This window comes from Carettochelys insculpta, chromosome 4, assembly GCF_033958435.1.
Source record: "Carettochelys insculpta isolate YL-2023 chromosome 4, ASM3395843v1, whole genome shotgun sequence".
In the NCBI taxonomy this organism is placed as follows: Eukaryota; Metazoa; Chordata; order Testudines; family Carettochelyidae; genus Carettochelys; species Carettochelys insculpta.
In genome coordinates this window covers 87,094,330-87,106,647 of record NC_134140.1, presented here as the reverse complement: position 1 = coordinate 87,106,647, position 12,318 = coordinate 87,094,330, and the positions used below count along the sequence as shown (strand labels likewise).

Here is a 12,318-nt window from a genome sequence, read left to right as displayed (position 1 = left end):
TATCAGTTGCAAAGATATGTACAATGAACTGTGTTAGGAAAGACATTATATATTTAACAATGTTACAAAAAATGTAAAAGTAGTTATTTCTGCTTTCTGTATGTGTTTTGTTGACACAGTTCTCAAATCTGATAATAAAACTTCAAAGGAAAAGTCATAAAGATGATTTGTGTCTTCTCTTTATTGAATTTTTCATCTGTGTAGATACCAAAGCAAAGGAAAGCAAACCACACAAATGTGTTATTTACTGGTGAGGTACAGATCTCCCTAGAAAGACTATGGAGGATGGATACAGACTGGAGAAAAATAGCAACTCCAAGGCCACTAGAAGCAGATATGTAAAAATAAGACAACTGTTTTAAGAAATAATGGAACACTTGAAAGCATTGAAAAGATGGCTGGCTTGAGTAAGGAAGAAGAAAGCACTGTTAAAAGATAATGATAGGTAAGAGATACCGATTAGAGTTTTACCAGAATAAGTAATAATGCACTGGAAAGATTCATGGTCAATTATCATAATTTATACAAGAGACAATATACTTAGAATATTTAACTATAAGGTAACTTTAATAATTTGCGCCTGGATGATATTACAAGACATGGTATAAAGGCATGTATGAAACAAAGGAGGGAGATGGAAAGGTTAAATGCAGGACGTTCATCAGCTCTGACCTGATGGTGACAGAAGCAGCCTGCCAGCAAAACAAGACTGGGGAACCGATCATTACTCTAACCTGCTCTGTTCTATTTATGGCTTATTCCTCATTAAGGTGATGATATAGTGCTCTAAAGTTTTCATAGTAGTTAAGCTTAGCAATCGACTTGGAGTGTGCTTTTTCACCTAACCGAGTGAAATTTGCTTTAAAACACACACCTAAGTAAAACCTAGTTATTAGAAACCCTGCTACAAACAGCAGGAAAAACCTAGGAAAACAAACAAACAAAATGCATAGAGAAAAAAAGGCACTTACCGCTTCAAATTTTTCTCTGTTATTCCGAAGATAATTTATACAGGCATTCCTAACATCAATATGGTGAGATTGTGAGTGTAACACCTGTCAAAAGGAGCGGAGGGTGGGGGGAGAGAAGTTGGTAGAGGTTAATGGTTGGATGATGTAATGAATATAGATTAAATGTAAACTGAGACAGAATCCCATTCTTAAATTAATTGGATGAATATTTCAGAACTGACATTTGTATAAAATTTAAATTTAATAAAATTAAGTCAAAATTTGTACTATGTTTAGAAATAAAATATTTAATATGAAATGAATATGTATGGCCAGAACTGATAGTGTAGCAGCAGTCCATCAGATTTTGTTTCCCCTTTTTCCTGTATATCACCTTAGAAAAAAAATCCCACCATCAGGTTAACTTTAAACAAAGAATCATAGTCTAAATTTTGGTTTAATGGAAGTAAAAAAGTGATCACAACAGCAGCACTCCAAATTAGGAGTCCTGGGTCAGAATCTGAAGTATTCATCCTCCAACTGCAGTTTATCTGTACTTAAAGACACCCTTTTTCAAAATATTGTTTCACGAAGTGAGGCGGGTATAGTATGACATATAGCAGTCACACAGCACTTTAAAGACTAACAAAATAATTTATTAGGTGATGAGCTTCTGTGGGGCAGACCCACTTCTTCAGATCTGGAGATAGTGATGTACTGGAAATAGCACTGAAAGTGTACTAGCATGACAATTAGATAACAAAGGGATATAAACAAACAAAAAATTGAAATGAAAAGAGACAAATCATAGGTACGTAGGACATAAGGAGGGGCTGTTACTCAAAAACTTCAGCAAACTCATTCACACAATCTAAAGTAGGGGAAGGCTTTCATGGTTTTTCTTGTATGGTTCTTGTATAGGGTGGCTTTATACAGATCCACTGTGTGCTAATTTTACATGAAAAATGTACTGCTGGGAGGGGAGTTCAAAACTGCAAACTAAATTCCCTTTGTGGAACAAGGAAATTGTGCACACATACCAATGTATAAAACTCCTGCCTAAGATGCATTTTTCACTCCCCCTCCTGTCACGTATCACCCATGTTTCCATGCAAGTGCTGCTGGTTACTTAAGTTAAATAACCACTTACCTGCTCAGCTACAGCCCGAAAAAGACAGGATCCGTCCTTGGCAACCCGCTTTCTATATAAACCCTGAGATCGCAAGTAGCTGTCCATAGAAGCGTCCCCAGGAGCCTGCACGCTGCTGCTGGGATGATTCTGCTCCCCACCATCTGGTGTGCAAGCAGCCTCCATATCTACTACTTAATATTGTAGAGAATAGCTGCACGTCTCCTAGCCCTACATGGCAAGAATGGCTAGGGCTGCAGCAGGTGGGAGTGAAGAGTGCTTCCCTCCTCAGCAATCAGGGCGACGAAAGCAGCGGGAACAGCAGCTGGCCTTATACTGTCAAATTGCAGGTGGGACTCACAGGCAGATTTTTTACTGCATAACTGGATTATTGGCTCTTTAAACAGTCATTTTCTGACCTTCCTAGAGGGCCCGATAACTCCTCCCAGAAAGCAACCCACGGGATCCGGCTCCAAACCCCTTCTTCAGGGCAATGATTACAGATGGCTCCTCTTGTATACACCAAAGCTGTAACACAGAAAACGAAAGAGAAAGGACATTTGCTGCTGCTACTGCTGCCAAGAAATGGTAACCTAAAGTTTGTTTTCACTTTCCAGCCGATGCCAGATATGTCACTGGGAGTTGTAGTTCTACAGAAACAGGACGTAAGAGCACGGAGGACACACGAGAGGGGTAATCCCTCTGAGTCAGAAAGGAGGGGGAGGGGGAGAAAAGGGACTGCTCAGTGTGAACAAATGAATACACAGTCCTGGCATGAGGTAGAGCACAATTTCCAGCAGAAAACACTTATGCCAGTAAGTGAACAAGCCTCCCCCTGCCCCCATGTCAAGCGCACTTGAGGTTTCAATTCAAGAAAGCCTAAAGCCTGTGCTATAAAAATATAGACTATTTTTTGCCTTGTTCCTGTCTTGCTTTTTGTAACAAAACTCTGCATGAACTTCCATTGACATGACTATGGGATCAATTAGAAATGCAATCATTGGTTCTGGTGTTGTCATAGAAACAGGGTACAATTCAACTAAATCTAAGTGGCTTAAATTTCATAGGGCGTTTCACAGGTTTAAGACCAGAACAGAAAGCAAGACAACTGTACAGGTCATTTTTTTTTTCAGTTCTACAGTTTCGGTGGAAAAAAAAAAAAGGAGTTTGTCCCACAAAAGCTCATCACCTAACAAATTGTTTTATTAGTCTTTAAAGTGCTACATGACTGCTTTTTTGTTTTGATAGAATAGACTAACACAGCTATCTCTCTGTTACTAATAACTGGGGTAAAGTACACAGTTGTGAAGTAAGCACCGTCGGACCAGTTAACCTGTAATGTCTATAATTATAGTCCCCGTATGGTGCTCTCGAACTGCAGTGCAAAAAAACCAGACCATCCTCTAATGGAAGAGTATGTTACATTTTTCCTTAATTGCTCTCAAAATTAAACTGCTTGGTTACAACAGTCCATCCTAAAGTTCCTTCAAAGCTTCTCCCCTTTCATTTGGATTTTTTCCTGAAACGGGTGTCCTTCCTTTCTCATTCCCCTAACGTGTTTTCAGTTACATTCATTTCACAGAAGCCTTAAGGAAAGGCAAATCCCAGCCAGTACATCATCAACGTAGTGGTAGAGAAACTAATAGGGGCTCTGAGAACAATGGGCGGGGGGGGTCACACGAAGGCATAAATTCGCATGTGACAGGGAATACACTGAGCCTGACGTTCCCATACAAGTTTCTGTTCCACTGAGGCTCGGTCATTCTGTCTTCCTCCATCGGGAGCGAGGCACCAGGGCCAGGAAACGTGGCAAACCGCGCGGCCGTGCGTGCAAGTGGGAGCCCGGCCTCCCTGAAGCTGGAGTCCTAGGACTCAACTCACACTGGAGCACCAAGTAAAACGCACCCGCATCGGGCAGCGCAGTGACCTCCGCCTGCCCTGCCTCTAGCGACACCAACGCACTGCACTGCACTGCACTGCACGGCTTTATTAGTCAGGCAGGCCAAGAGCCTCCCGCTCCGGCAGCAGCTGCCGGCCGGGCCTCGCTGGCCGCTCGGGGGCGACGCGCGGCTCGGGCCGCAGCGATTTCTCGTCGCTAAGGCTGGGCGCGCCCCTAGCGAGACAGGGGGCCGCACAGGGCGCGGTACAGCGAGGGGGCGCCGCCTGCGTGTCGCTGGAGGGCCTCCGGCCTCCCTCACTCAGCAGGAGCCGCCCGCGAACTGGGGGGGTTGGGGGGGGGACACCGGGCGAGGCGCTGGCTCCAGCCCCCTCCCCCCAAATTGCCCCTGCGCAGTGACTGGCACTTACCGAGGGAGGGGCGGGCGCAGCAGGCCCAGAATCTCCCTTCCTCCTCGCCTGGCAAGGGCCAGCGGCGGCTGCGGCGCAGCACTTCAATCTCCCGCGTCGCCTTCCTATGATGCTGCCGCCTCCCCTGTCGCCTGCTGTTGGTTTGTTCCAGCCGCCGCACCCATGCGAGTGGCTGTGGAGTGTACCATGCGTCGGGTGGGGGGGGAAAAGAAATCCTTTGCGTTCTGCGGAGACGAGGTGGCTAGTTCCCATGTGAGCGTCCGGAAGGGGTGTGTCCCGTCCCCCCGCGGAAGCAGCTAAATGGTTCAATCCGCTTCTGGTCCTGGTGGGGTTTGGCTGAGCGGTCCTGTTCGGGCTTGCAGAGGGCAGCTGGGGTTACTCGTGGGGCGGCAGCGTCACGGGCACGGTGTCGGGGCTAAAGGCATGAAGTCGGACCGGTGTGAGCCTCCATGTGCCCGCTCGTCTTCTGCTCTGAAGTTGTGGAGTTAATCCTTTCCAAAACGACGTAAACTAGCCGGGAAACAAGCTCTTCCACCACAAACCGGGCGTCCGCCTGGGGCTTTAGTCTGCGGTCGCTATCATTAGGCTTGGGGAAAGTTTGATTTTTTTTTAGTTTTTTATGACTTAGATGGCCAGTAATGATTATAATAAGTGGTTTCTTTAAAGATATTGAAATTGATATCCCTTCCCCCCGGCCATTAGGGGCTGTCAGACAGTAATCGAGGAAAAATTTGATTCAGAAATAAAAGCTTTGTAACCATTAAAGCACAACACTCTAAATAATCTTAAGGCAAACTGAAAAGTTCTCACGAGGCAGGGCTTTGTTTGTTTGTTTGTTTTTTGGCCTGTTGGCACACTTAAATATTTATGAAATATGGTTTGGCTTATGTGCACTGGGTGGAAGTCTTGTTTATACCAACATGAATCTAATCCTTCCAAACCGAGCTATGTTTTCAGTCCCGTCTGTAGCTTACAGGTATGACTTTACTTTGAAGACAAACCATCAGAGAAAATCAGCAAGAAAACATTAGTTAGGTTGGGGTCGGCAACCTAAATAGGGAGAAGCCATTTTTTTTTTTTCAAATTCAGTTACAAAATCCATACCTCAAGAGTTGCAGTGCCTGTGAATATGGGACAGTCCTTAATAAACAATGTCAAACTGTACTTCTTGTAACCCCTGTTTTAAGAACAGCACACACACAATGATTTGTACCAGTTAAAAAGTTTGTTACTTTGACCCCTGGATTAGAGAGCAAATGTGGACAAGGAAAAAACTGCACCTGTGGGTAGGCTCTCAAGCAGAAAGAAGCAATGTTTGTATCCACCCTCCATGGTTTCCTTACCCCCATTTCCAGGCTTTACTCACCTCAGCACTCAGCCCCCAAAACCACCCCCCTCTCTGCAGGCTTTCCCCCCTCATCCCACAAACCCACCTCCACGTCCTCTGAATTAACCTGCCTCAGCTCCAAACTGGCCCCCAGGACTAATCCATTCATGGCACTGGCTTTGTTTGTTGTCAGCAACTTGGGTGCAGCGGTGTAGCTGGACAGTGGGTGTGGGGGTGAAGCCCCCCACGGAGTAAGGGCCTCAGACCCCAGGTCCTGCTGCAGCTGGTGGGGTGGGGGTGGTCACAGTGTGGGGGGGGGGGTGCAACTGGCTCCTCAGTGCTGTGCTGAGAACGCAGTGCAGAGGGAACCTGTGCAGCCAGCCCCAAAACAGTCTCTTGCTTGTACAATGCTGCTGGCTCCAGTCCTCCCAGCACAGATGGGAGGGGGAAGCAAGAGAGCTCAGATGGTGGGGAGCCTATGCCTGGCGGGCAAGTGCACCCAGCAGAAGGAAGGCTCCCTTTCCTGCCACTGCTGAGATAATGGAACTGGACTTGATTAATGGCCAGATCCCTCCTGCTGGCCATTGAGCCAATTAAATTTGGTTATACTGTTTCAGTGGTGGCAGGGCTGGGAGCTGCAAGTAGAGTTAGTAGCAGCAGCAGCAGTGTCCAAAGCCACAAATGACTCCTTCAAGAGATGCAGGTTGCCAACCCCAGATTTAGGTTAATCAAAGCTAGAGAAGCGTGTAAATCTCTGCAGACAGATGGGACAATACTATTTACTATTATTTGTGTTACAGCCATAGCTAAGGACTCCAGCTGAGATCAGGGCCCCTGTGTCTAGGTACAGTATGAACAGGAAGTGGGAGTTACTGCTGAAGACGAAGGGTTGTGGGCACGTGATATGATTTACAGGCACAGTGAACAATTTGATGATCTACAAGTGTCACTAGGTACCAAATTTTTGTTTGTGTTTTCTTTTGATGGCATGGCAGCTGAAGATGAAGTTTAGTGTACATTTGCCAGTAATATGTGTTAGGAAGAACAATCTGGAGGGCTTGGGTATGATATATGATAAAATAAATACACAAGGAAAAGATCTGGGTATCATTATGGGCATTGCAGAGCCTATTGTAGTGAGGTGGGGACTAGCTCAGCAAGGAGCCTTGTAACAGTCTCGGCCCACAGTGGGTGCCCCCTCTGGGTGGTGTGGTCCTCCATGGCTTGCCCTAGTCTGCGTACAGCTGACCTTGGGGCCTTGTCCGCTTTAATGGGCCTGTTGCCCAGCAGCATCCTCAACCAGGCCTTGGGCAGGCTCTCCAGCTGTGGCAGGGCCTCAGGGTGTGCAGTTCACTGCAGGCCTGAGGGCCCCGGTAGATCAGAAAAATCTGGGTACCTGGCTAATGGCAGGCTTGGCTGTAGCCCTCTGGGTTGCTCAGGGCAGCTAGCCATTGGCTCTCGCCAGTCTGGCCTGGGTCCCCCCATTCTGGTTCCCAGGAGTCCAGTCAGAGGCCTCTGCCCTGCCTAGAGGCCAACTTTTTAATACGCCTCAAGCCCCACCCCTGGTACTTCTGGCCCAGGTGCTGCTTTCTGGGGGGGTGGGGCTCAGGTATTCTGGGCCTGCCCACCAAGGCCTCTGAGAGGCCTCCTCCATGTGTGAGTCAGGGGGAGGCCACTGCACTTCACTAGAAGCCTAGAACTGAGAAAGAAAGCATGGGAGATAAGGGAAAACTGAGTCAGGCTGGGCAAAGAGACTGGGATGAGGCTGCAGGGGAAAGGGGTGGCTGAGATTATATGAGGAGGAAGGAGAGAGGATACAATTATGTAATTAACATAACAATGGAGGAAGTAAAGTTGCCTGGATAACCTTAAATCTGGCATTTCTTTCTTTCGTACGTGATTTTGCGGTCTTAACTTTTTCTAATTTTTTAGTGTGTAATTACAATGGCACATTCTTGCTCTGAGCACCCTAATTGGTTGCCCTTTGTCAGTAAGAATGTGACAATATATGTATAATTTCTTTTATATCTGTAGTAGGAAGACAAGGAGAAATGGAGCTAGGGAAAGTTCTAGATAGGTGTCAAGAGACTAGCTTTAATGCAGGGGTATCCAGCCTTATTACATTTGGGGCTACGTGATAATTTTTTACATGTTCCAGGGGCCAAACATAAAATAGCCCCAAACCTACCCCCACCCCAACCTTAAATCTCCTGCAGCCGCAAACCACCCCCAGCCTTAAACCACTTGCAACCTCAAACCGCCCACTGCTTGCCCACTCCCAGGCTTAACCCCTCTCGCAGCCCCAAACCATACCCAGCCTTAGGCCCCCTGCAACCCCAAACTGCCCTCCCCAAACACAGGATTAATTTGCCCACATGTTGCCGGGCCATCTTCTCTTCACCACAGCTGCACGGCTCCCCCCAGCCCTGCAGCTCCCTACATGAATATTGTGGCAGGGGCAGCTTCCAGCATTTTGCCATGCTGAAAGAGTAGGACTCAATTTACAGTAAACCCTTGATTTTATGGACCCTGATTTAGTGGACAACAGACTCCCCTGTTTTTCCTGAAGTCTGCTGGGGTCTGTAAAATCATCCATCCTCCTGCCCTCCCCTCAAAAATAATGATGGACTTACTGCTGCCAAGGCCTGGAGGAGCTGCCACCTCCTCTGCCAGACGAGCCACATGCTTCTCCCACCAGGGGTGGGGCACATACGCAGGCAGAGGGCACTTGCATACATGCCCCACCCCCTGGTGGGAGGAGCAAGTGATGGCTCAGGCAGTGGCTCCTCCAGGCTGCACAGGGCCACCTGTTCACAGCGGGGACCCCACCAGCTGTACATGGCAGAGCAGCTCCAGCCAAGCACAGCAAGGTCCCTCCGGTCAAGGGCAGCAGGGATTTCACCAGCTGCGTGGCGGGGTGCCTGCAGCCTGCTGGGAGCTGTCCCTGCTGTGCTGTTGAGGTGCAGGAGGAGGAGTCAGGCAGCAGAGGAGGGAGCTGCAAATAGCTCCTTAAATAGCCAGATGCAGCTCGGAGCCACCCAGCTGCCTATTAAAAATGGCACCACTGCTGGCTCAGTGGGCCAGATAAAAAGGCTCCACAAGCCGGATTTCTGGCCCACAGGCCATGTGTTGGGCACTCCTGCTTTAGTGCTAAAATACAGTTTTTTTCTTTAGGCAAGTCTTTGTTTGTCTTTTGCTGGATCTTTCTTATTATTTTTTGTCATACAGCAAACAAAAGTAATGAATATGATTAGACCAATGAAAAGGCTTCCTTTATCTCTCTCGGCAGTCACTCAATAATGAGTGGAACATCTTCATGTTACCCTCCTATCTGTGAGTACTTGGTGGCTGATCAGCCCAATTCTGGAGGCGCAGGTCTTATCGCAGAAGGAGCAGGAGTTAGTAGGTATTGGAGGGGCCATTATTGCCACTCTTTTCTTCTTCTCCATCTCTCCTTGCCTGCGCTGCGGTGAGACCTCTCAAATTGTGCCACTCCCTCACGGATTACCGTTTTTCTCTGGGGATGGTCTGGGCAAGGCTCTCCCAAGTGTTAACACTGATGTTACACTTTTTCATGCGTGCTTTCAGCATGTCCCTGTATTGCTGCCCCTGGCCATTAACACTTCTCCATCCTTCCTTAAACTTGGAAAACAGAATCTGTTTTGGGAGGCATTGATCAGAGATCTGAACCATGTGAACAGTCCAACGAAGTTGTTGGTGAATGATAATGGCTCCAATTTCGGTCATGTTTGACTCTTTCCAGACGCTAGTGTTCATGCACCTATCCTGCCAAGAGATATTCAGGATTCTTCTGAGGCAGCATTAATAATGTTGTTCAAGTGCCATCAGATGATGCTTCTATGTTGTCCAGGTTTCACATGCGTCCAGTAACGCCGGAATAACCACTGTGCAGTATAAAAAGAGCTTTGTCTTGGCATAGATGTCCCGGTTCTTCAAGACCCTTTGTCTCAGGGAGGCAAAAGCAGAGCTTGCACAGCTCAGATGATGCTGGATTTCTGTGTCAGTGTTCCCTGTAGTGGAATGATGACTTCCAAGGTATGGGAAATGCTCAACATATTCCAGCAGTTCTCTGTTAACTTCAATAGACAGTACATGAGATTGTTCCATCACTGAGGGTTGGTGGAGCACTTTGGTCTTTTTGGCATTGTGTGAGGCCAAGGTTCTTGTATGCTTTGGTGAAGGTGCTTAAGATGGTCTGAAGGGCTGTGGAAGAAAGAGCAGCAACCATCTTGACATTCGCATACTGGAGCTCTGTGACTGAGGTCGTGAAGGTCTTGCTTTCAGCCTTTTGTCTCCTGAGATTGAATAGCTTCCCGTTCATTTTATAGACAATCTTGACACCAACTGGAAGCTTGCCATCACTGAGGTGAAGGGTCATGGCGATGAAGGTGCAGAACAGTGATGGGGTAATAACACAGACTTGTTTCACTCATGTTTTGACCTTGAAGTGGGTCACTTTGAGATCTGTTATTGCTCAGTACTGTGGCAATCATGTTATTGTGAAGAAGCCTCAAGATGCTAAGGAATTTTTTGAGAGTATAGTCCACAGGGCGCTATGACTGAGTTGAACACTTTGGCTAGGTCAATGAAACTGATGTATAAGGCTTGGTTTTATTCATGCCATTATTATTGCAGTTGTCAGGCAGTGAAGATAATGTCTGCTCTTCCTCAGAATGGTTGGAAGCCACACTGGGATTCTGGGAGAATTTCTTCTGAGAGTGGCAGGAGTTGGTTTGCAACAATTCAAGCCAAGCTTTCCTCTGCCATTGCTAGGAGGGACATGCCACAATAGTTTGCCACAGTCTAACTTGTCACCCTTCTTGAAGAGACTGATGATCAATGTGTCTTTGAAATCTGGCATCTGCTCCCTCTCCCAGATCTTGAGAGTCAGGAGGTGGAGTTGTTTGTGGAACTCTGGCCTGCCTTCTTTGAAGACTTCAGTGAGGATTCCACCTAGTCCAGTTGCCTTGTTGCACTTCATCACTTTGATGGCAGCTTGGACCTCTCTTAGGGTAGGAAGTGTTGCAAGATCATCCCTAGGTGGTTGCTGAGGGATTTGGTCAAGGGATTCCAGGACCATGGTAGAAGGGAGGTTCAAGAGCTCATTATAATGCTTCCTCCAGCAAGAAGTAATGACTTCATTGTCTTTCAATATTTGATCTCAGGGGATGGATTCACTGGTGTCTCAGTCCATAAACAGCTCTGGTAGCATTGAAGAAACCTCTTGCATTGTTGATGTCTATGAGATGCTGGAGTTCTCAAGCCTCCTCAGTCCACCACTTGTTTTTCAGAGTCCCTGTGTTACATTGGCCTTCTACATTGGCCTTGGCATGTGTGTCTCTCTTTGTTGTGTTGTTGATGTTTCTTTGCCAGGCCTTAAAGACTTTCCTTTTTACCTCAATAAGGCATTCAATTTTCCCATTATTCCATCAAACGAGTCCTGATGCTTCCTGATCTGGTAGCCAATGGTTTCTCCACAAGCACCAATGATGGCATTTTTCAATTGACACCAGGGTTCTTCCACATCTTCAGGGTGTACTGTCAGCAGCTTCCTTTGGAGCGCTGTCTGGAGGTAAGCTTCATCTGATGCGGTCCCTCAAGCCTTGTACATTGATCTTTCATCAGATCTGTTTGCTCTGACTTCTCCATTTGGTGACAATCCTAATAACCAATGAGGACTGAATAAGAAAGTGATCAGTCCAGCAGTCCTCAGCACTAATCATTATACATAACCCTGTAAAGAGGAACAAATGGTTCAGTCCAACATCCACAAACACAGTGGAAAGATTCCCATTATCTTCAGCGACTGCTTGCCCAGGCTTAAAATGTGAGAGATAAACAAAGCAATCAGTCTAATGCTGGCAAACCAGATCTGGCCCTCATGCTGGTATTTGCCCACCCTTGAGTTAATGGGACTTAAATGTAAAAGAAGACAAGATTTCTGCCCAAAGGCATTTATAATCTCTATAAATGCTATCAGTAAAGACACCTTTAACATGTGGTGGAAGGAGAGAATGTTTATGAAGGCAGCTTCAACTGTCAAGGTGAGATTAAATGACAGAATTGATGATTAGGCAGATGCAAAGATATGAATAGACCATGTTATAGAGTTGAGTATAGGAATATCTGTAACAAAGGGAATTTCTGAATCAAAGGTAATGCTGAAGCTATGTCAGGCAGGACAGAAGTTACTAGTGGAGATCCTCAAGGATCATCAGTCCTGAGACCAGTCATTTTTATTAATGACCGTGGCACAAAAAAGTGGGAATGTGCTAATGAAAATTTGCAGATGACAAAGTTGGGAGATATTGCCAATACAGAGTCCAAAGAAGGGAAATCTGTGGGGTAGTACAAAAAGGAAGCCACCAAGAGAAACTGAGGAAAAGACAATGTGATATGCAAAATCCTGATAGTAGTGAGCCACCCAAGGGCTTGGAATGCATCATATTAAAGGAGACCAAGGAAAATGACAGGAGAGAAGGATGGCTATCTTCAGCAAAATATACAGCCTTAATTATATGGAGAAAAACTATTTCTGTTTCTGATTAGGAAAAAATTCAGCTCATATTGCTCTAAGATAATAT

General features: G+C 46.4%; 1 protein-coding gene across 2 annotated transcripts in view; it reads right to left on the bottom strand.

Annotated features, from left to right (window-relative positions):
• OTUD4 (OTU deubiquitinase 4) overlaps positions 1–4,535 on the bottom strand; it is a 54,001-nt gene extending 49,466 nt beyond the window's left edge. Inside the window, exons 1-3 of one of the 2 annotated variants that reach the window (XM_074993250.1) lie at positions 4,387–4,535; positions 2,101–2,607; positions 972–1,055 (exon numbers count right to left, since the gene is read on the bottom strand). In XM_074993250.1, coding sequence (XP_074849351.1) covers positions 972–1,055; positions 2,101–2,265 — 249 coding nt within the window. In that variant the 5' untranslated portion in view covers positions 2,266–2,607; positions 4,387–4,535. The remainder of the gene's footprint in view (positions 1–971; positions 1,056–2,100; positions 2,608–4,386) is intronic. The other variant, XM_074993251.1, reaches the window with a different exon arrangement.
• Positions 4,536–12,318: the final 7,783 nt, after the last annotated feature.